The sequence below is a fragment of the Colletotrichum spaethianum genome, assembly GCF_022836535.1.
Source record: "Colletotrichum spaethianum MAFF 239500 DNA, contig69, whole genome shotgun sequence".
In the NCBI taxonomy this organism is placed as follows: domain Eukaryota; kingdom Fungi; phylum Ascomycota; class Sordariomycetes; order Glomerellales; family Glomerellaceae; genus Colletotrichum; species Colletotrichum spaethianum.
The window spans coordinates 126,482-148,791 of record NW_026054839.1 but is presented as its reverse complement, the minus strand read 5'-3'; the positions used below and the strand labels follow the sequence as shown (position 1 = coordinate 148,791).

Below are 22,310 nucleotides of genomic sequence, written 5' to 3'. Positions count from 1 at the left end.
TGAAAGAAGACATGTAATAGTACTAGTACAGACAAAGAGTTCTTGCAAGATTTGCATGCGATAAACATGGGAATCGCAACAGCCTCTCAGAAGCCGCCACTTTCAGTCACAACAAGGGTCTTAAGCCAAAGCGCGGCAACCGAGAGGACGCAGGACGGCGCCGCCCTGGAACCACGTAGGGGATCCCTCACTGACCACCATCTGATCATTGCTGACTCATCAGCCCCCACTTCCACACACATTACTTCGTTCATCAAAACGGCCGACGCTGCCGGAAGCACATCGGAATCGGCATCGATGATGACGTCCACTGAGAGCACCTCTTGATCAACTTAAATCTAGGCGTTCTTTGCCCAGTTGTTAGCGTTTCGGGGAGTGGGGGGAAGTGTGGTTTGATGGAGCTGCTGCGGACGATGCTCTTGTCCAATTGTTTTCCGCCCTGGTTGGAATACTACGTTCGGCGCTAGGACTCGGCTGACATGTGTTTGCAAATTGAAGTGAGGATGTGATCATTCATGCATAACGGGACGCGAACCGCACATTCTTGCTGCGATTGGCTGGAGACATTGTCTGCAATACCAAAGCGTTTATTGGTCCATTGAAAGAGCTAGGAGTGAAGAACAAGCTTCGGCACTTACCATCATCCTACACTGTAATTTATTCTTCCTTCTCTCCCAAACTCAGATGTGCTTGTCCGGCTGTCGGCTTTCGTGCTGCTGATCTCTGTTCTTCAGCTTAGGCTAGCTTAGTCTGAGAACACGCTGTTGTGCCTGGGAAGTGGCTAAACATATCATGTGACTACTATTCAGTCGCTGCACCACGGTCCAGCCGAAAGGCACGCTTCTTGACATCATTGGTGCAAGACTAGTTGGTGCATTTGAGAGATGGCTAAGGTGGTCCGAGCTCATGTGCCCAGAGTGGAGAACACGTAGGCCAGTGACGGGCTTACGTTCCGGCGTATACACATCAGCATACTTCATCGTTATAGACACCTTGCCGATGGCTAGGGTATCACCAGCAACGACGACGGCGTTGATTACAAGTCGCGATCGCGATGATGACGTGATATTCTTAGGCCCGGAGACCAGCGCGCGGTGCACACTGGCATACAACATGGACACCTTGCCGATGGCTGTGGCATTGGGAACGACGAGAACAGCATCGCCAGCAAGCCACGACCACAACAACGACGTGATCTACTTAGGGTCAAGGACAGGTCCGTAGTGCGCAACCAACGCGAACCGACGCTGACGAGGCCACAGTTACTAAGCCATCATCTCGACTCCGGCAGCCCAGCTGTCCTCGACCCAAACCGGACGACAAAAAACAACGGTCACGGCAATCGTTCAAGACGAAGAAGTCAAAGCCAAAATCATCGCACAGAGGACCAGTTCGTAAAGAATCACTTATGGAATACGCACGTGTTGGTTGGATGCTATCTTCGGGCAACAACTGGCATGTTGTGTACGGATCCCTCGATAGAAGCGGACAACCATGCTACTGGTCCCATTCGGCTCCCGACGACTGTCAGACCATCAAACACGAAGATATATACTTTCGCTCGATGTTCCAAAAGCTGAGCCCGGACGAAATACGCAAGAAGTTGCCGGGGAAAATGCGGAGGGCGAGGGGGAGAAGCGTCCAGGACGAAACATGAGGTGCATGCGTGCGCCCTGTGTCTTGGGAACTGCTCATTGGCGACTCTTCTGGAGCAGTCGTTTTCGTTCGTTCGGGACATTTTCGTTCGTTCGGGACTTTCTTGTCTGCAGTCGCTCCATATATGGCTAAATCAGCACACCTCGACCCGAATACCCTCACTGCCCCTCTTGGTCATTCCCAGGGCAAGATCGAAGTCATATACAACATCCGCGTCTGTTGTGCTGTACAATTTCATGTTCTCCACGACTCTCAGAGTCAACGCCGCGATAGCAACATACAGCTCGCAGTACGCTAGCCGGTCGGAGGCTGTGTGGTCAGCTGGGTGTCCGAACAGGGTAATCAAAGACGAGACGGCAAGAACATACTGCATGCCGAGACACTGTCGGCTGCCCCTCGAAAAAGTGAGGAGATACCGCTCAAGATGCCTTCCTTTCCTTCCGTCTCTGAGAAGCCATCTTTCAGGAGTGAACTTTGTTGGATCCGGATACAGACGTTTATGCGTGTGGACCAGGTAGGCCGACATGCGCATGGCGTAACCTAGGGGGATCACTTGTCTGACGCTCACTTCTTGTGTCGTTCTGGGAGGATTCCACGTGCCCTGATATAGGACATCGTCGTCGGGTGCGATTCTGGGCAACCTCGACGAGAGTCCGTACATCAGGCGGAGCCTCTCCTTGATGACAGCACTCACATACGGTAGCCGTTCGAGAACGAAACATTCAGGCAGCGCTTTCGGGTCCTTCACCACCGCCCACAGCTCGGCTTTCATCTTTGCCACGATGTCCGGGTTCTTCAGGAGATGGTACGTGCAAAGACTGAGCACGGTCGCCGTTGTTTCCGTTTCAGCGGCAAGAAACACGTTCGCCTCGCCAGACAGCCGCTCTTCTATTTTCTCTTCTGCCGGCAAATCAGACGACAGCAGTGAGAAGAGCACCGTGTCCTGGTTCATCCGCATCCCGGTCTCGTATGCATTCTTTGCTTGGCGAACCATCATTGGCAGTTTGACCTGTCACCGTCATCAGCAAACACGCGACAGCTGCGCGCGGGACGTACCTTGGAATGATATGCGAGGATTCCGATGTTCTCTTCTCGGTCCAAGCTGACACTGCTGTTTAATGGAAGCAAGTAAGGGCTTTTCGGTAGTCCTAGTTGCTAATTTGATTATGCGAAGGGCATACTGTTCCTTTCTGAATTACAGGCGCAGTCATACACACACACACACACACACACACACACACACAAAATTTATTACGCCCGGCAGCGAAGCCGAAAGGGCACCTAAACTGACTACCTATACAATGCTGAGCTTGTGTCTTTGTCTCCTTGAACCCATAAGCGATGTCTTCATTTCTGCTTACTCCTCCATGTCTGCCGTCTCGCTTCGGATTCCCGTGGTTTGGTCGTATTATTATAGCATGCCATCTTGGAGCCTATTCTCCAAGTGTTCAACGTCCTGTCTACGGCGGCTGAAGCGGTGCGTGCTGTCTGTAGCACGGGTTGTTATATGGTTAGGGTTATGTAGGCTTTGAAGTGTTAGGGGTGTCCTCCAATTCCGTCTTTCAACACCTTGCGTCCAACCGGCCCGTTGCCAGCGCAAATCGTATCGTTGCTCGAACTGCTTGCATGTTTGGCGTCCATTTCTTGTCGTCCGCTGGGCCCTTGCCTCCTAGATGAAAGGATATGTTGCTTCTCTGCGTCTCTGTGCATTGGAGCATCTCGCCCCTGAGCGTTATCCATTTGGTGCATCGGAAAAGGAAATGCTCAACCGTCTCTGCTGCCGATCCTCTCGCTTGTGATGTCTGACAGTGACCTCCGCAGTGCGTATGCCATAGCTGCCAGCTGTCCGCTGTAAGGGTTCTGCTCCGACATCCGGCCTAACGTGAAGGAGAAAGGCTCAAGTTCGAGGTCGTCTCGCAGCCCTGATCGTTTCTGAACGGCACCGCCGACACCTACTACTCCATTCCTCGCTGAGCTGCTGACCGCGACACGGACTGTGGTGGCTGTCCCAGCTTTCTTTGTCTCTTCCTCACCGGCTTCGATTTTGAGTCTCTCTTCCCAAGGCAACAGCGTAAGCGGGTTGATGGTCTCGATCCTTTCCATCGGCACGTCCTTCAGAGCCTCGGCCACTTGGGAGAGAGGTGAGCAGTATGAGTTCTGGAATCGTCGCATCTTGGATGTCATCCTACGGAGGGGATTCGTCTCCGGTAGTGTGTGGATGTCCGTCCAAATCTTGACTGTTTTTTTCCAGAAACGCTCTTTCCCCGTAAGTATGTGGGCCTCCGCTTCCGCCACGCTTGTCGCGACCGTGAGAAGTGTGCCGACGATGGCCTTTGCCGATATCTTCTGTACCCTGTTGATGGGTCCTATGAGTTTGTCTTTGTACGCGTGCATCCATACGTTGGAAGCGTAGTCGACCACCGGTGCAACCGTCGTTGTAAATAGCTGTCGCGCCGTCGTCGGCGACAAGCCCCTTAATCGCTGTAGTTCGAATGCTGCCTTGAGGCCCTTTGATGATGCCCTCGCTATATGTTCCTTGTACTTGAGTCGACTTGTATCTCCGCAAAGCTGAGCCCACCTCGGCCGGTCTGTTGCCACTTCTAAGAAGCTTCAGTGCCTCTAGAGCCTCATCATCTGGCACATGCTTCAAGATTTCGAGTAAATTTGCGGCGTCAGCATTGTTTCGAGCCTCGTCCTTGTCCACGAGTTGGGTTCCAGGAGGGATGGCCTTCGGAATGGCGTTGGTGACCACTCTGTACTCGCATTTTAAACCACGACGCAAGCATTGTGAGCATGCTGGTTTACCATCGCACTGTTTGAAGCTGATTGTCAGTACTGGCTTGGATACGAGGCAGCAGGACTTAGCATAGCTAAATGTGGTTTGGTCGGCTGCATCTTGGTTTCCGAATAAGTGTAGGAACCCCCGTTTACTTACGGCAGTTTTCTTCTCCCGGCAAAAGTTGCATGCTTTCAAAGTGTTGGGCCGCTGTCTTTGGCGCCCCTTCAAGTTACTCCCACGACCTTCCGTGGTCTCTGACTCGTGACGAGGCCGTTGGCCGAGTTGTGGAAGAAGCGGACGATGCCGCTGACTGCCCAGCGGCATATGAAGACAATAATCGAGTTCTACGCGGACGTGTGCCAAGTGCCAGATCTCTTGTTAAAAGTCGGGACCTTGTCAGTCGTGATGTGATAATGACAAATCTTGGGACTTTGAAGATTAGTTCGTCACCTTGCTGGTCATTTTTGAGGGCATGGATGACAAAGGACGATTTGAACTCCGGCCGCTCTCACAACGCGCTCCTTTTTACTTACAGTTATGCTCAAAAGGCGGATGAGCGCCGCCAGGAAAGCCTACACATGGGCTGACAAGGGGACCCTTGCATCAAAGGATAATATGATACTTTTGAATGCACCAACTAAAAAAAACATGATAACTTCTAGTCTTTACTATGAAATGTGACTTTCTACATGCTGATTTGCTAATCTTGACTTGTTTATCAGGTCAACTTTGTACAGACTAAGTGCTGCAGTGGTCATCATCAGGTTGTTACATCACTTGCCGGCAGCGATGTATCCCAACTGCCCAGCATCGCAAGACCAGGAACTCACTACTGAGCTTGGCCACAGCCGATGGAATACCCGAGTTTACCGTCGGATTCTACCGGCCTCCATTGGCTTCAAATCTTGACCCCACTCGCAAGAATTACCGTACTCTCCACCCCACACCCGGTGACCCCACAAAAGCGCACACCATACCCTGCTCACTAACAACCTCCAATTGGCTAGTTCTGTTTACCTACAAATCAACACACTCAACTATTGGAATTCATTTCAGAAAAGGCTTCCATCAAGAATATGAGTGAGTTCCGTGCACACGCACGCTACTGAGCTGGCTTTAGGCTATCTCCACACGTGCTTACCAGATTACGGACAAAGCAGGACGATACAGCTAGGTAATTCCTCTCGAACTGGCCGGTGAAGAAAGGCTGCTTTGTCAACTCGAATTTGGCGTTGGACCACACAGGGGGCTCTCTCTTTCACAATACATTTGTAAGCTGTACAGGGACATCCCGTCGCCCACTTTGACCGGACGGCTCCCAGGTGTGACCCTTTACTTTCAGATCGGCGTTTTTTAGCCTATTAGATCTCTCAAGGCATGTATTTCCTGAGTTCTCTACAAAAGTAAGCTTTTCAGGACTCGTTTTTTGAATGGTTCCCTTGATGTACCAAGCAAAGGAACTATTGGCCGCAACTCGGCGCCGAAACCTAGTTTCGCCCTGGACGTACGTATACAGTAGTCGCCAGTAAATTAGCACTGCTCGTTACTGACTAGGCTCAGGTTAATCGCACTGACAAAACTGGCGCAAAATCAGTCCGCTATCCCGGTTCTGTTCTCCAACGGCTTGTTATCAAAATAGTTCCTTAAGATTGCTTTGTTATTATGACGCCTGTGTCTAGATAAAAGGCTATTTAGACCGGCTTATTTGCATTGATCATTACACTTTGCAGGAACCGGTGATAACGGGTAGATATACGACAAAGGCATCCTGTGAGCACACTGGCTGCCGCTTGAAAGAGCAGAAGAAAAGTGTAGCACACCTACCTGCGGTGTCCAGGTGTTAATAGGAGCAGCGGGCGTTGCGCGGTGTGTTATGTGGGGTTGAAACCTGCGCTTGGATGGTGCTGTGAAAAGGTGTCATCGGCACTCTTGAACCTATGAACGGACACGCGACCAACGGCCACCGCACCACCCTCGTCGTTTCCAAAGACAACAATCTGCATAGGGGGTACTGCCCATTATTACTAAGCACTCAATCATTGCTGCTAACAATTCTAAGAGATCTTTTTTAACCCTACAAGCGACCTTATTCTTAATTTACTAGGTTGCTCATTCCCACAAGCCGAAACAGCCTATAACTTGTAACCCTAACGGCTACAAAGGTCACTCATAACCTTACTCTTGCTAGGCTACCTTGTTTATAGTCTAACAGTCCAGTATGCCGAACATGAGCTTGATCGGGCGCTGGAGGCTATGGCCAATGGCGTTAGTCAGCGCCAGGCAGCTCGTATCTATGGTATCCCAAAGACTACCCTGGAAAACCGCATAACTGGCACCCAGTCAAGGGCATCGGCTTTTCTGACTTCCAGAGACTCTCTGTTAGTCAGGAAGCTAAGCTTGCCAGCTAGATGCAAATCCAGGCTAACCTTGGGCTTGCGCCAACGCATCGGCAAGTCAGAGAATTTGCCCAGCGTATCCTGATTGCTATGGGAGATACCCAGCCTCTAGGAAAAAGATGAGTAAATGGCTTTATATGAAGAAACCCATCTATCAAGGTCCAGAGAAGTCGATCTATTGATTCTAAACGTGCTAATGGGGCATCTACTGAGGTTATCAAGGACTGGTTCAAATATCTCGCGATCCCATCGATATTAGCCATCAAGCCAGCCAACAGATACAACGTGGATGAGACTGGTATCCTCGAGGGTCAAGGAGCAAATATGGTGGTGCTAGGCAGGTCAGAGACCAAGTCTGTACGTAAAAAGAAGCCTGGATCGCGAGCCTGGATATCTATTATCGAGTGTATCTCAGCCGAGGGCCAGGCACTGTATCCTCTTATCATATATAAGGGCAAGACGATCCAACAGCAGTGGTTTCCTCTAAACCTTACCCCTTGTGATGGATGGGAGTTCACGGCAACAGAGAATGGATAGACAACTGATGAGAATGCTGTTGAGTGGCTGCTAAAAGGTCTTCTTGCCACAGACTGCCCCCTCCCAGCCTGATCAGGCCAGACTGCTGGTCCTGGATGGCCATGGGAGCCACATAACGACAGAATTCATGTGGTAGTGCTATATCAATAACGGCTATCTGTTATTCTTGCTGCCACATACCTGCAATGTCCTTCAGCCACTAGATCTATCAGTCTTTAGCCCAGTTAAGTCAGCCTATCGCAAAAAGCTCCAGCCTAACCTCAATAGGTGGGACGATTTAAAATATAGTAGGCAAAAGACACCTCCTATCTTGTTATCGGCTGGCGCGCCTAGCTGGGCTGTCGAAAAATAACATTTTAAGTGGCTGGGAACACACTGGACTATGGCCTATTTCTACGACTAGACCACTCATGAGCTCTTTGCTGCTGCCCAAGGCAACAGCACCAACAAAACCACGTAACAAGGCTGCCCAAGATATCCAGGGTATCCAGGATGCTCAGGGTATATGTCACGAGCAGGTCAGGACAACCAACTGCGCCACAAAGCAAAAGCTTCGGTAATGATGCACCTGCATCATTATCTCCTGTTCTGTAATACATAGTCACGTAACCGATCGGGTCGTAACAGCAGGCCCAAGTCAACAACACTGCAGCAAGGAAGAAGAAGACTGTCAAAATCGACCCTAATACTAAGTTCGCCAATATCAGTGATATACGGCAAGCCCAGATCGAGGCTGGTGAAGCTGAAAGTGACACAGATGCATCCAGCACATTTTATTGCCCTAGTGAAACAGAAATTTGTATTATAGTTGCATCTGGACCTCGGCGATAGTTATTTGAAAAGGGTGGTTGTGTTGCGATAGCTTCATTTTTGTGCGATCCGGATGTGGGTGTGATCCGAAAGTGGGTATCCTGACTTACTATGTATGGTAATAGCGGGAACCTTGCAGAGAGTGTGTCACGGAGTACCTGGGCACCTTCTAGGACTTCTTTCAATGTCATGTATCTTAGACAGGACCTCGAGACTTGAAAATGGCCTGCTCCGATCAAGGATTGCAAAGATCGAGAAGTAGTGTTGCGCTCGTCGGGCCGGAGAAACTTCTCAAGTACATAGTATGCAGCTGATTGGGGAACGAATTGTGCTTGCTGGTCCCAGTCCTCTCCGTCTGGTTCATATAGCTCCCATATGTCACGATTTGAAATGCGTCAATGGCTAGTCAAGCTTGTCCCGGAGACCATCAAGACGGCGGCTGGAGTCGGTATCGGGTTCTTCCTCACAGAGACTGGGCTTCCTTACTCCGCCGGTATCGGTGCCATAACTGGAGGTTAGAAATCTACCCCGCTCACAGTTGCCAGATGCCCTGTCGAGATGATTGACGCTGAAACTCAGATGTGCGCCGGTGGCATCATGTCAAGTCCGAAGCTGTGGACTGCCATCTTTGCCGGCGGTATTTTCACGGCCTACTTGATGTCTTTCCGAGCCAAGTATGCATTTATCATGGGTATTGCCCTAGTGTCGATCCTGTCATGGCCGTAAGTTCGTGGAAGGTCTCCTTCCGATCCCGCTGACCTTCCAGGCGCAACACTTCCATCACATATTTCCCGTACAACAAGGAGAACCGTTTCAACTTTCCAAGCATATCGTCACATTCCATTCAATCGAGCACACCCTTAAAGTTCTTGAATGGAATATCTTCCTTCATTCGTGGTCATGACTTTCAGTCCGTTTTGTTACAGCGTTGCATATGGCCTTACTGAGTGAGTTTCATCCGTCGTATAGTTTGGGCTGCAGCTTATAAATACAGGGGTGTATTCGTGCACACCTTTCTCAACAGCCTCATGATCCTGACCGTATGGCTCTCAGGAGGCAGGCTCGAGCCCCTCAAGTATGACGCCAAAGAGTACTGGTCCTGGAGGGCCTCTGGCACGAAACCCTAGTTTGTCCGCGTGATTTGCACCGGGTGCTTCAGCTCTGGTCGAGAGCTCTCAACCTCTGGGTTCGTGGGTTCGTGGGTTCGCGCATGGGTTCATCGGTCCAAAAGGAGGACGGTGTTAAAATGGTAACTGAAAATCCCAGAGTGTGCGATCACGCCGCGCTCCGTGTATTGACTGTGTGTCAGAGGCTGGAGTCGTACAGAGTAATGAGGTCGGCGATGGGCACAGGTAGGGGTGGGTGTTGACTGTTATTCCAATCTGCCTTTCCCCTAGGTCCGCCGCAGCTGCTCCTTATATGCCCCCCGGGTCCCCCCCCTTAACCAAGCCCAGTTCCCCTGGCTGTAACACTAATTCAGCGGCGTTGTGCTATCGCCTTTCTCTAACGTTGGTCTCAGCGGCTAACCTTTGTTGTCGGAGTCTGTGTTGGCCGCGTGGCTAGAATCCCTTTATAATCCCTTGGCTATGTGCCGGTGCGGCCCCCAGCTACCCCGCCGACGGCCCCACTAGTGCCGCGCCGGTGCCCCCCCCCCCTCTGGGCGCCTGACACTGTGCCCCATCGGATACAAGATTCTTCATTTGCATTACTAGTGTGGTAAAAGGATTTATCAGGGAATCCGATAACTCCGAATAATGAATCTAACCCAGACATATTAGCGGGGTGCGTTGATAACGACAATGGGCCTCAAAGATGCGGTAGCCATCAACATTTTGTCTAGTGGATAGAGAACATTCTTGAAGTTAGGCTGTCCATAGATGCTGTCGATGACCTACAAGAAAAGTCTGCGAGCATATGCTACCTGTCATAGTGCTATACCAGTTGCGGATCCTCATAAGGGAGCAGCTCTACAGATTCTTCCACAAGTATGCTTTATTCTTCTTATCTTGACTGCCTATTAGGGAGACTAGCCAAGGCATGGGCCTGGTGAATCCGAGCCGATAGAAGAGGGCTAGTACAACTTTAAGCTTCTTTGCAACTAAATGGTTAACGGTCAATATCCTCCATCAAACAAGTTTGCTCAAACTGAATACCAAGTAAGAGTCCCAGATTCCGCAACCAGACAGCTCGACTAGGGTGATTCGGAGGTGTGGCTTCTATAGCCAAGTCTGCGGCTTGAATGCCATGGTCGATGTCGTCCATCGAGCCAGTCCAACAAAAACGACCACAAAGTAAGAGTCCAAGGTTGTTCAATATTGTAGTGCAGTTGGGGTGATTTAGAGGCGTGGCCCCTAATGCCATGCCTGTGACCTCAATGGCACGGTTGACGTCAACCATGGAGCCAGTATGTATGGACCGCCTGATGAGAAAACATCCGAGGTCGTTCAGAATCGCAGGGCGGTCGGGGTTGTCCGGAGTCGTGGCTTCTATAGCCATGTCGGTGACCTCAATGGCACGATTAAGATCCTCCATCGAACCGGTTTGATTGAATCGCACACCAAGAAGGCATCCAAGGCTATGTAAGAAGGCGGGGCGATTATGGTGGCCCGGGGGTGTTGCCTCCATCGCCCTGTTCGCAGCATCAATGGCACTGTCAGGCTTGTTCATCGAAATAAGGCCACCTGATTCCTGTATCTTGGAAAATAAGAAGTAAGATCCTTTGAAAAGGCTAACAAATGTATCAGCTTACCTTGAAACTCTTTTTTGTGTCCGGAATGTATGCCAAGATTATCGTCGAGAACCATTAAATCACAAAAAAAACACAAAAAGAAAAATCACACCCGAAAAATTCCAGTCTCGATATCTAAGAAGACCACTAGATTTTGAACGAGGTTTATCTCGACCAATCACTTGAAGATCAAGTTGAACAGTGCAGGTTCTCGCCGTATTTCTTTCCACCATACATTGTTGAAAGTTCTGCTGTGTAACTTCTCACGCTAGCCCGTACGAAGAGGTCAGCCGAGAATTGAGCTAACTATCCCCCTAAAGCCTTTACCATTTAGCTGATGTTTTCTCTAAGGACGCTCGTGATCATATCATTGGCTCAGCGAGGTTTGCAAGGAGTACCTTGTCGGAAGGCACCATAGAGTAACAAGAACGCACCGACGCATCGAGCCCCCCACCGGAAAGAAGCTAAGGAGTGAGTTCTGAGCTTATGTTGCGAAGTGGGCACATCTTTGTCTCAAAGGCTGATACGGTGAGACACTGTGCGCATGCAGTCCGTTTGATGCTTTACGGTTCTGAAATACCTGCATTTGGCCCACCAGTCCATTGGTTGTCTCTACAACATGGCTTGAGGCTGAATATCTACCTAATATGCATGATCCTGCCGTTAGTCATATACTAATGCTTGCTGAATGTAAATCAGCTGAGCATTAAGCCTACCCCCATATAGTTAATCAGATGAAATGTTTTGATGTTTACAAGTATGGATCGGGCAGGGATCTCTGGGTTTATCGGAGATCAATGAGGTTGACTGGGATCACACTGCAAGTTTATGGTTGGCTGGTTCCCCGCAGCTATGATATTGTAGTCCACTCGCACTCGATGACATGATGGCGGGCACGGATTGTGATTTGAAATTGTTAAACTGTTATTTTAGTTCTGCTCGTCGTACCAGTGGAAGGATGGCTGCATTGGTAATGTTGAAGTGGTCTGATTGGTATTCTCACGCCACTTTTCATCCATGCTTGTACAAACCTTTACGAGATGAACGTGAAATTGGGAACGCCATTGCAGGCCTTGGAGGCTTTTACGGCGAGAAATTCATTTTTCAGCCACCAGAAAATGTAAGCACTAGAAAAAGCAAGTGGGCTGACATAGGATGGTGATCGAGAGTTTACGTATCCGTGGGTCGATTGTGTGAGCGCAAATCTACCATAGTTAGCGGGTTAGAAAAATGGTTCACAACCCCGGATCAGGAATTCTATTTGATTAGCACGAGGGCGCACGAACAGACGATGCTGAAAAGAGGTAGAACGGGCTCATTTAAGGGTTGGCTAGTTGCGCGATCCTACCAGTCCGGAAAGGGAGATGGTAGAATGTGTTCGTTTAGAACACCAACTCACTGACCCAGACCCTAAATTCCGGCCTAGTGGATCGGAAAAGGGGGAAAGAGTGTCGTATTCGTGCTAAAGAGTGGATCGGATCACCACAGGCTTATGGGCCTAATTCTATTCTAATAAGACTTACAGAGCTAGGACCAGGTGGAAACGACAGGCTGGCGGCATTTGATTGGACTGATACTTCTCTGAAATGGTGAAGAAAATATACCGGTATCATTGGGTTTACCCCGCACATAGGGTTTTTGACGTCTTGCCGCACTCGATTGGATAACTGTAACGGTCCAAGGCAAGTGTATTTGCAACTAGCTATGGCGACTACTTAGAGTATCCTCAGATGAGGATCAGAAGGGAAAAACAGCAAATCTCCGCCTCACCGCTGGCCTGATCAGGGCCGCGTCGCACTGGCTATCAGATTGTCGGCATCGTGGATTCCGTGGTGGGCCTGATCAGAGGTGGCTCATGGTCGCGATACCCAGCGAGGCCTCATACGGGCCCAGCCCGTTACAATAACTCCACTTTTATTCTAATCACTAAGATAGTGTTTACGACTCAACCAGTTGGGGTGCTGGCCGGTGTAACTATGTACATACTGCAGAACAGGAGATAATGTTCTCACCAACAAAGCTTTTGCTTTGTTACGCAGTGGGTCGTCCTAAACTGCTCGTGACAGTAAGCCAACTTTGCGTTAGATATCGATCCTAAGAGAAACAAGCCACTTTCTAAGCAGAATGCCTTCCACTAGGTGACCTTGCTTCGTGTTAATATGTAAACCAGATACTTTGCATTGCAATTTGGTCTAGAACTCCTTTTCTGTTCTGGCACGAACCCTATTTAATACATATCGCAGATCACCTCCGGACCTAGTTATTTCTATGATAACGAAATCCGAAACACACCGGTAAAGAGTCAATTTGCCCATCTTTGGGGATAGCAATAGTGTTACGGTCAGATATCCGACAGTGGTGTTTTCTGCTAATAGGCAGCTGAGGTCGATACTCGGTAACAGTAAGGTAAGTCTTGTTGGTAATCTTGCTGGTCTGTTGGTGTCTGGTGATCAGTCAGGCACGTCTAGGCGTAGATAGCTTTATAGCTTCACAACAGAAGGATAATCTAAGAGTCACTTATGAGAGAGTGAATCACGAAGTTGATTGCTGAAGAGCTATGGAAGGTATCTAGTCTAGTTGGAACGATTGTCCTTATATCCTATTGTTGCCCTGTTGGGACCGATCTCCTGAAGTCGGTCCTCGATGAGGACCGATCCTTGGCATGTCGGTGATGATGATGATGATATATTTAACGTCCAGAGTAAAAAGGGACGTGCCGGGCGATGCCGACATGGTCTATGCTAATCTATACTATTTTACAGACTGCCGTCTTCACCTAACGTTCCTGTTCAATGAGTCGGGCAGATTTCAGAAAAGAAATTGGTCGCCTCCATCCATTCGCACAGAAGAGAGGCTCCCTGCGTAGAACCTAGCAGAAAATCTATGCTTGCTTTCGCCATATGTCGGCGAAGATGGGCTGGAGTGGCTTTACGGCCACGCTTGCAGAAGTAGAAATGCACCGGGGTTTTGCGTCTACCACAACTGCAGTCGAGCAGTGCGTCCTTATGGGCAAACCTCTCGTGGTATGCTGCGAAGTCTCCGTGATGCGATCTTGATGCATACAGCCTTCCCAGCAGGTGTCGAGGAAGGCGAAGCTCGGGGGGCTTGGGATGGGGGACTATCCCAAGGTCGGCATACTGCCGAGGGCAGAGTGATGGCCATCTTCTGTCGAAAGTTTGGAAAGCGACCGCTTTAGACTGCCGTTTCAAGTGCGCCAATGTAGGCCGTGGATGTGATTCTGGGGTTTGTTTGCAGGCCTCCTTGGCCAGAGAGTCCGCTTCCTCGTTTCCTGGTATTCCCGCGTGTCCAGGGCACCACCATATGTATACCCTGCCGGGCATCGTCCAGCTTGTCCGTTCTCTCTGTTTCCAAGAGCAGGAGAGCCCACTAAAGGCCCTAAATCTAGTCTGGCTGCTTCCTGCGCTCCGAGCAACGAGCCTAGCCGCGACTGCGAGGTTGTCGAGGCAGATATGAACATTGTCTGCCATCCGCGCCGTGGGAGACCTTACGGCTTCCAGCAGGCCCTGAAGAGCGGCTTGCGCCTCTGCGTCAAAGACCTCCGTTTGGTGGCCGAGCGGTTCGGATCCCCGGAAGATCTGTCGTGTGGCCTGGTATCCTACCCAGCCAGCCCCGGCGGAGGTTCTGCTTCCGTCTGTCGTTTGGGAACCGTCGGTATAGACAACAATATCCCGCTTTGAGAACTTTCCCAGTCTGTCTGTAAATTCGAGGGCTAGTTCTTCCTTGGCCTTCCCAGGGTCGTATCCGACTCTCCGGAGGACTTTGTGCCAGTCCGCTAAGCACTCCCAAGGTGGTAGTTCCAGCGGGTCTATGTATTCAGCATTGCCATCTGCAAGCCATGCCATTCGTCGTAGCCTAGAGTCTGGTCCTGGCCTGTCTCCGAGCCTCTTCCGGAGGGGATGTCGTTCGTCAAGGCGATGGACCCTTACAGAGGCTTTGTAGAGCTTCGCGTCTAATATCACCTCTGCCGGCGGCAGGGCAGCTTCGCGCTGTAGGATCGGTACAGGCGTCGTTCTATACACTGGGAGTACAGATCTGATGGCCTTGGCTTGCATAGTGTCAAGTTGGTGAAGCAGACCGTTGACCCCGTTCGACACAGTGTGTCCATTCTTGACCCGGTTCCTGCCGGGCCACCATGCCTCCGATGCGTAATACTGAATAGGTGATACGCAAGAGGTAATAGCACGACAAAGGAGGTGCGCCGGCGCGCCCCAGACGGTGTTCCCTAGTCCTCGCAGTCCGTTGACTACCCGGCATGCTTTGGCGCAGAGGTCTCTCACATGGTTCTTGAATGAGAGCCTTCGGTCGAAGTGGACGCCAAGCCATCGCAGAGAGGAACCTTGGTCAACAGCATGAACTGTATGCTGCCGCCCGTCCAACATTGTGATAGATATTGGCGGGTTTCCATCTTTGCGTCTCTTGGTGAAATGGATGAGTTCCAACTTGTCGAGATCGAACGTGATACCCTCCGACGCGCCCCATCCCAGGGCTTCTTGCCATTCTTTAGCTAGTAGGGCACAGTTGTCTTCTAGAGAGGTTGAGGATGCCAGGATGGCGATGTCGTCGGCATAGCCAAACCGAGACCGCTTCCTTCCGGGACGCGCAGTGCCCAGCTTGAATAGAGGTTCGATGTAGAGCATGAAGAGGATGGGAGACACGGGTGAGCCCTGTGGTAACCCACACTCGAGGTCGAAGACGTCTCCCATCTCTCCGTCCAACCTAATTCTTGCTCTTCTCCCGATGACAAAGCTCGAAACCCATTTGACGAGGTTCTCCGGCCATCCTTGTTGGCGGAGGCGATGGACCAGCCGCCCTGGCAGCACGGCGTCGAAAGCCCCTTTCACGTCAAGTGTGAGCATGGAGGTGACAAGACCCCTCTGCCAGGCGCACTCGATATCGTGGATGGCAGCACCAGTGAGATCGCTACACGAGCGAAGAGGGAGGGCGCCGAACTGTTGGTCGTGCAGTATCCGGTGCTTGACTGTGATCCAGGCAAGCCTCCTTGCGACAAGTCTCTCCAAGCCTTTTCCAAGTACGGACAAGAGCGCAATTGGTCTATAAGAGCGCGGGAGCGCCCTGTCTCTCTTGCCCGGCTTAGGCAAGATGACTAGGATTGCTTCTTTGAAACTGGTGGGATGCCAGCCCTCGCGTATGCATCCGCTGTAGAGCGAGAAGACAATGTCCTCAATGACTGGCCATGCGGTCTTGAGAACGGCCGTCGTGATTCCATCGGACCCAGGGGTAGTGCTTCCCGCAGAGAGGACTGAAGTACGTATCTCGTCCTTTGTGATCTGTGGGAAAGGAAGTTTGGCCTGCGGGTGGGGTACTAGGGTCTCTGCTGGTATGTCCGCAGAGATGGCAGCATTTCTGAGAAGAACGCGGGCAAACAAGTCGCGCTTCTCTTTCGGTTGTGAGACGAGAGTGGATGGGTTGTCCTCATCTCGGAGTGGTGGGGTCTGGAAGGATCCTGTGGCTTTGTGCCACCCGACCATTTCAAATACGTCTTTGCCTGTGGAGGCTGCGGCGATCTTTTCTCTCCAGTAGGTGTCCTTGGAACGGCGAAGCTCACGGAGAAAGTCCTGTTTAAGGATGTCCTCCTCCTCTCGCTCCCATTGACAGTCTATTCCCAAAGCGCGGAGTCTCGCGACGGTTCCTCTTTTAGTCGTATAGGCTTGGTGTTTGCGCGTACAGGTTTCGTTCCAGTATGGCCTCCCTGGTCCTCTGCCAAGCGTGCGCCTTGTAGAAGCCGTAAGCGCTTCTCCAAGACAATCTGTGAGCTGCTGCGCTAGGAGGTCCAACGCCTGTGGACCTCTTGCGTTGCTTGCAGTATGGCGCAGAGGTTGCATGTTTCGCCTAAGAACGTCGAGGAAGAGCTTCTCATCCATCGTGTCGAGCCGGAACTTTCCCGCAGTTGGGCTGGGTATATCGGCTAGGGCCAAGGGGACCCGGGTAAGCAGAGATTCGTGATCAGACGTTGTGTGTAGGGACGTTTCTATGCTGGTGGATGCCCCATAGAGGTTGCTGGACGCCCAGCATAGGTCTAACGTGTTGCCGTCTTCGTGTGTAGCTTCACCTGTCGGCGACAGCAGGACAAGGCTGGCGGCTTCAGCCCATTCTACCAGGTTGTCAGCGTCAGGGGAGCCTGTGGCATCGGGCTGCCAGGTCCAATGGTGTAGGTTGAAATCCCCCGCGATCAGTACTCGATCCTCGGGTTTCGGTTGCCAGGCCGCTATGATATCCCTAACCGCTTGACCGGGTCGCAGCGAGCCGCAAGGGGGGTTGTAAACGTTGATGACTGTGAGGACTTTCCGCATTCCCACCAGGAGTTGTAGGAAGAGCAGATCTGTGGATGGGCTGGGCAGTGGGCGTGTTTGTACGCCCCGTAGTCCCGTTCCTCTGCGGAGGTAAGTGAGCACCCTAGGTCTGTCTTCAACCCAGTTGTCCACTGGGGTGAAAATCTCAAAACCCGGGTGGCATCTTGTGAGCCTTCTCTCTTCCGAGCGGATAGCGGGCTCTTGTAGTAGCAGTATGTCGACATGGGCCGCGTAGGCTAGATTCAGTGCCGTTTCGTGTGCAGATGGTCGTCTGGCCACGTTTGCTTGCATGATTTGCAGCATCCTAGAGGACTGTCTGCTCCTGCTGTGTCTCATTTGTCGGGGTGCAGTCCATCACTTGTCCTTCTTCATGGGAATGTCGATGCGATTGCTGGGTCGCAATTCTCCACGATCTCTCTCCCTCAGCTCGGATGGCCCGTAGCTGTGCCTTGTTCCTCCTCTGGACTACGCCCTTCACCACTTTGGGTTTGATAGGGCAAGTCGCATCAAAGGCGGAGTGGGGGCCGTTACACGATGGGCATTTAAAGGGGCAGTCACAGCCATCGTGACCCTCGGTGCCGCCGCAGGGTGCCCGGTGTAAGTCAGTCGTGTGGGAGGGAGAGCTGCACTTGAGGCATCTCTTCCTTCTGGTGCACGTTCGTTCGCTGTGAAAGCCGCCGCAGCGGTAGCATTGGGGGGACCTCTTCTCCCTCGGAAACTGCAGGTTCACAAAAACGCTGGCCCCCATCAGACGGAGGCGTCTTGGTAGTTGCCTTACGGCGTCCGCCCTAAACCAGGCTGTCACCGTACCCAGCTTTTCGACTTCGTCTTTTCTGGAAAAGTATGCTTTTTCAGGCTTGAGTTTTGTCACAATCTGTATCTCTTCAAGGAGCTCCTCGGTCGTGATCTCCAGCTCGGTGTTAGTTATCAAACAATGCCTAGTACAAGGGACATTTGCGATATAGGCTCGGATCCAGGTATCGCGCTGCTCGACCGCCTGCGCCTGGAGAAGGGCAGCAATCTGTTCTCTGTTCTCCAGCAGGGCTTTTGCGCCATCCGCTGATGAAGGTAGGAGTGCTAATCCTGTCTTTACATGGTCGATCCCCTTGAGGGCTTCTCGAGCTTGGGGACTCAGATTTTCTCGAACGAAGGCGTATATGTCGTAGGCCCTCTCGTTACGAAGCGGGTTGTCAGGTGGCAGACGCGCGAAGACGCGCAGGTCTTTCGAGGCCGCCTGGTTTCGGGCTTGTTTTGCAGCTTGTTTTGTTAGCTTCGGTTTGTCCTGTTTTCTGTTTAGTGGCTGGCTCGCCACCGCCGCGTAGGAAGGAACTGGGGTCGGCTGGTTCTGGGCTGTGTGTAAGGGATGCCCTTGGAGACTCAGGGCGGACTCGCTGGGTCCTGTGCTAACAGCATGCATAGACCTTGCTAGACCCCGTTGGTGCCGGTCTGACTGCTGCTTCTCCTCCTGAAGCTCTCTTTCCAAGGATTCGATCTTCTTCAAGCAGTCTTTTAGGAATTGTTCCCTCTCAGCGTCCCGTCGTAGGAGGTCCTGGACAAGATTTGAGAGCTTGTTGATCTCATCTTTAAGCTCAGCATTGTCCTGGTAGCTGACTTGCTCAACCACTCTGACCTTTGCGGTCGGTTTTCGGACTCGTCCCGACCGTCGAGAAGTACTGGCGTCCCCGTGGACTGTGATAGTTGGCCCGACATCTAGGGAGACGGCCATGATGGTGGGATTCAGCTCGCGTGGGCTGATGATGAGAAATGATAGTGTGGTGGGCCGCAGCCCTCTATGGTCTTAACAGCTGCTAACAGTGGGTACTCTGATTTCAAAGACTTCAGTGTTGGAGGAATGTGGTGCTTGGCATGTCGGTCCTGGGTCATGGACCGCTTATCTGTTGTCGGTCCTTCTTATCTTCACGTGACCTTCCTTAGTTCTTCCGTTCCGAGAGGGGGATTGACGTGTTCCCGTGCTATCCCGCATATAACCTTGTCTTAAAAACACCATCAAAAGCGAGAACGAAATTTTTGAAATCTGAGCAAAAACAGCGCCACAACACACTCTGTAAGGTCAATTGGATAGCCGGGTGCCCGTCGTAAAGCCCAAAGCGACGTAGGCACCATGGCAACCCCATGGCCGTCAGAGCAACTATGGCCAACGCACCACCGAGAGCATGCCACCGAACTTAGCAGACACCTCCAGACAGCAGTCAAGTCTATCGACACCGCAAACGGAAACCCCCTCAACCCACAGGCTGTGAGGTCCACGCTTATCGCGGCCCTCTCCCTGATCATTAAATTGCAGAACCTACCTGAGGTCGGACACCTCCACCAGGCTATCGAGAGCCTGCGAGCGGAAACCAAAACAGCCAACGAGAATACCACCCGCGAAACGAGAACCATCAAGATCGCTCTACAGCAGAACACAGCCGAACTTAAGGAGAACACCAACATAACACGCGCGGCTAACGAAGCCGCGAAGGAGGCTTGGAAAGCCAGCGAGCTGGCGGCTAAGGTCGTAAAGGACATCAAAGCACTGGGACCAATGAATCAGGGGAGCACCGCACAGTCATATGCTAGTGTAGCCGCCCGAGGAGGACTTACAGGAAGCATGCATAACCCCCGTAACCAGAGATCGTCCCAGACCCAGACTCTGCGTGAGATCATTGTGAACATTAGAGATCCCATCACCATTGCCTGCATAAGAGCCATGAACTCCCGTAGCCTTAAGGCGCACGTAGACCGCGCCATCGAAGAAAGCAGTAATGAGCATATCCGCAAACTCAAGGCAGTATCTGCTAATCAGCTCAAGAGCGGCGACCTCAGCATCAAGACAGCCACGACAAAAGACATGGAGGCCCTCCGCCAGTTTGCCGAGGACTGGGAAAACCGCATCGGCAACGGAGCCGCGGTACGGATCCCAACCTATGGAGTGCTAGCGCATGGCATAAGGACCAGCTCAATGGATATGGATCGTTTCAACGAGATTAGAGATGACATGCTGCAGGATAACAAAGCGTTCATTCCTACCGCAGAGATCAAATACATCGGCTGGCTGACCCGATCAGCCAGCAAGAAGACTGCATCAACAATCGTGGTGGAATTCTCAAAAGCGGAAGACGCCAATAAACTCATTGATGAGGGTCTCATCTGGCAAGGCCAGGTATTCCAATGCGAAAGATATGACAGAAAGTGCCGTCTGAGGCAATGCTTCAAGTGCCACACATACGGCCACATAGGAACCCAGTGCAAGGCAACGACAACATGCGGCTACTGCGCGCAAGAACACATGACCCGAGACTGCCCCTCGAAAAGCGACATGGAAACGCCTAGGAAATGCGCTGCATGCCACGGCGAACACGAGGCCTGGAACGGCAGATGCCCTACCAGGATACGCGAAAAGGCCAAGATCAGGACCGCCTACAACCAGCGGTCAAGGTATCACCTGGAACAAGCGGCCCCACAGCCGGCCCTAGGACCGGAAGCCCGGACCCGGCCGAACCCAAGGACGACACGACCAACACTGGACCGTCAATCTCAGGAAGACCGACCAACCCGGAGCCGGTCCCTGACGAAGAAGGTCCAGAAAAGGCCTAACCCGACGGATACCCAGGAATCAGAGGAGACGATTACGGTGGCTGCGGAGAATACGCGCCCGAAGCGCACTATCGTACGGTCGCGAAGAGCGCTTGAGGCGCTCGACCCAAACACACAGATGGCAAACGACAGCACAGCGATGGAGATCGTAGTCGACGATAGCGAATGAACGGACAACACACACTTACAATACTACAGTACAACGTAAGAAAATCAAAGGATACAGTCATGGCAACACTCCTTCGCGACCCGAATATCGACAATTACGATATTATTGCCATCCAGGAACCGTGGAGGAACCCATTCAACGCAACGACACACCACCCAGCTAAAGACCGCTTTCACCTATGCTACCCATCCAACGAGGAAAGAGGGCCGGCTAGGGTGTGCTTCTTTATTAACAAAAAGCTCGACCACTCTCGATGGCAGTTCAAGGAAAGTAGCAGAGATCTCTGCACCGTCAGCATTGGTACAGGCGAGGGCAATGAACCGCCAACGGTCATACACAACATATACAACCCCTCACTCCAGGAGGACAATCGACCACAAGTTCTGCAACAACTGCGGAAATCGCTAGAAACACACCAACACGGCGAGCAAATTGTTGCTGGCGACTTCAACCTTCACCACGAGCTATGGGGAGGCAGTAATATCCGGGCGCGAGACCGCGAAGCAACAGAACTCTTAGACCTCATGGACGACATGAATCTTACGAGCCAACTACAACCGGGAACTGTCACATACGAGGAAGGGAACCGCCGGACGACGATCGACCTATGCCTCGTTACAGTCGGTCTCGTTGACAGGATAATCAGATGCGAAGTAGACCACGACATTAACCACGACTCCGATCACCTACCTATAGTGACGTCCCTGCACCTAGCAGTAGCAGAACTACACCTGGAGAAGAAGCGGAACTGGAAAGCCATCGACGAGAAGACATTTATTCAGACATTCCGGGCCTCACTACCACAACTGCAGAGGCCCAGAACGAAGACAGCACTCGATGGGTATGTAGAGGCAACGGTTGAAGCCATCTCAACCGCTATCGAGGCATCAGTCCCAGCCAAGGCCCCATCGCCGAAATCCAGAACCGGATGGACTGAAGAATGCGCGTATACCCTGGCCGAGGCGAAAAGACTCCGCAGGGTATACAGCGAGCAACAGACGGAAGAAAGCTGGGAAGCGTATAAGGAGGCGAGAAACAGAAAAGGCCGTGTCATACGGAAAGCACTACAACGAGCCCATCGCGAGGCGGTGGAAACAGCGGCTGGCTCTCCCGCATCGCTATGGAGAATCGCTAAATGGGCCCGGTATAGACAGGATCAGTCACCGACCGTCACACCAGAAATCAAGAAACCCAACACGACTCAGGTCGCGACCACCCCCGGAGAGAAAGCGGCGCTATTCAAGGAAACCTTCTTCCCTCCACCTCCAGAGGCAAACCTTGGAGATATCGACAACGCATCATACAG

At 51.7% G+C, this 22,310-nt stretch overlaps 5 protein-coding genes across 5 annotated transcripts; 3 read left to right on the top strand and 2 right to left on the bottom strand.

Moving 5' to 3' along the window:
- Window positions 1-1,789: 1,789 nt before the first annotated feature.
- Window positions 1,790-2,650, bottom strand: ColSpa_12678 (cyrochrome P450 monooxygenase; the record flags this gene model as incomplete). Its single annotated transcript, XM_049278890.1, has 1 exon — window positions 1,790-2,650. The coding sequence occupies one exon, from the start codon at window positions 2,648-2,650 to the stop codon at window positions 1,790-1,792; it is 861 nt and encodes a 286-aa protein (XP_049134847.1).
- Window positions 2,651-8,553: 5,903 nt separating this feature from the next.
- On the top strand, window positions 8,554-9,305 carry ColSpa_12677 (putative xyloglucan-specific endo-beta-1,4-glucanase A; the record flags this gene model as incomplete). Its single annotated transcript, XM_049278889.1, has 3 exons — window positions 8,554-8,692; window positions 8,717-8,900; window positions 9,173-9,305. The coding sequence occupies 3 exons, from the start codon at window positions 8,554-8,556 to the stop codon at window positions 9,303-9,305; spliced, it is 456 nt and encodes a 151-aa protein (XP_049134846.1).
- A 5,071-nt stretch (window positions 9,306-14,376) lies between these two features.
- On the top strand, window positions 14,377-14,604 carry ColSpa_12676 (uncharacterized protein; the record flags this gene model as incomplete). Its single annotated transcript, XM_049278888.1, has 1 exon — window positions 14,377-14,604. One exon carries the CDS (start codon window positions 14,377-14,379, stop codon window positions 14,602-14,604), a length of 228 nt encoding a protein of 75 aa, XP_049134845.1.
- A 3,408-nt stretch (window positions 14,605-18,012) lies between these two features.
- Window positions 18,013-18,964, bottom strand: ColSpa_12675 (uncharacterized protein; the record flags this gene model as incomplete). The annotated part of the gene is made up of 2 exons (XM_049278887.1): window positions 18,013-18,026; window positions 18,049-18,964. 2 exons carry the CDS (start codon window positions 18,962-18,964, stop codon window positions 18,013-18,015), a joined length of 930 nt encoding a protein of 309 aa, XP_049134844.1.
- Window positions 18,965-19,360: 396 nt separating this feature from the next.
- On the top strand, window positions 19,361-20,835 carry ColSpa_12674 (uncharacterized protein; the record flags this gene model as incomplete). The annotated part of the gene is made up of 2 exons (XM_049278886.1): window positions 19,361-20,381; window positions 20,642-20,835. The coding sequence occupies 2 exons, from the start codon at window positions 19,361-19,363 to the stop codon at window positions 20,833-20,835; spliced, it is 1,215 nt and encodes a 404-aa protein (XP_049134843.1).
- Window positions 20,836-22,310: the final 1,475 nt, after the last annotated feature.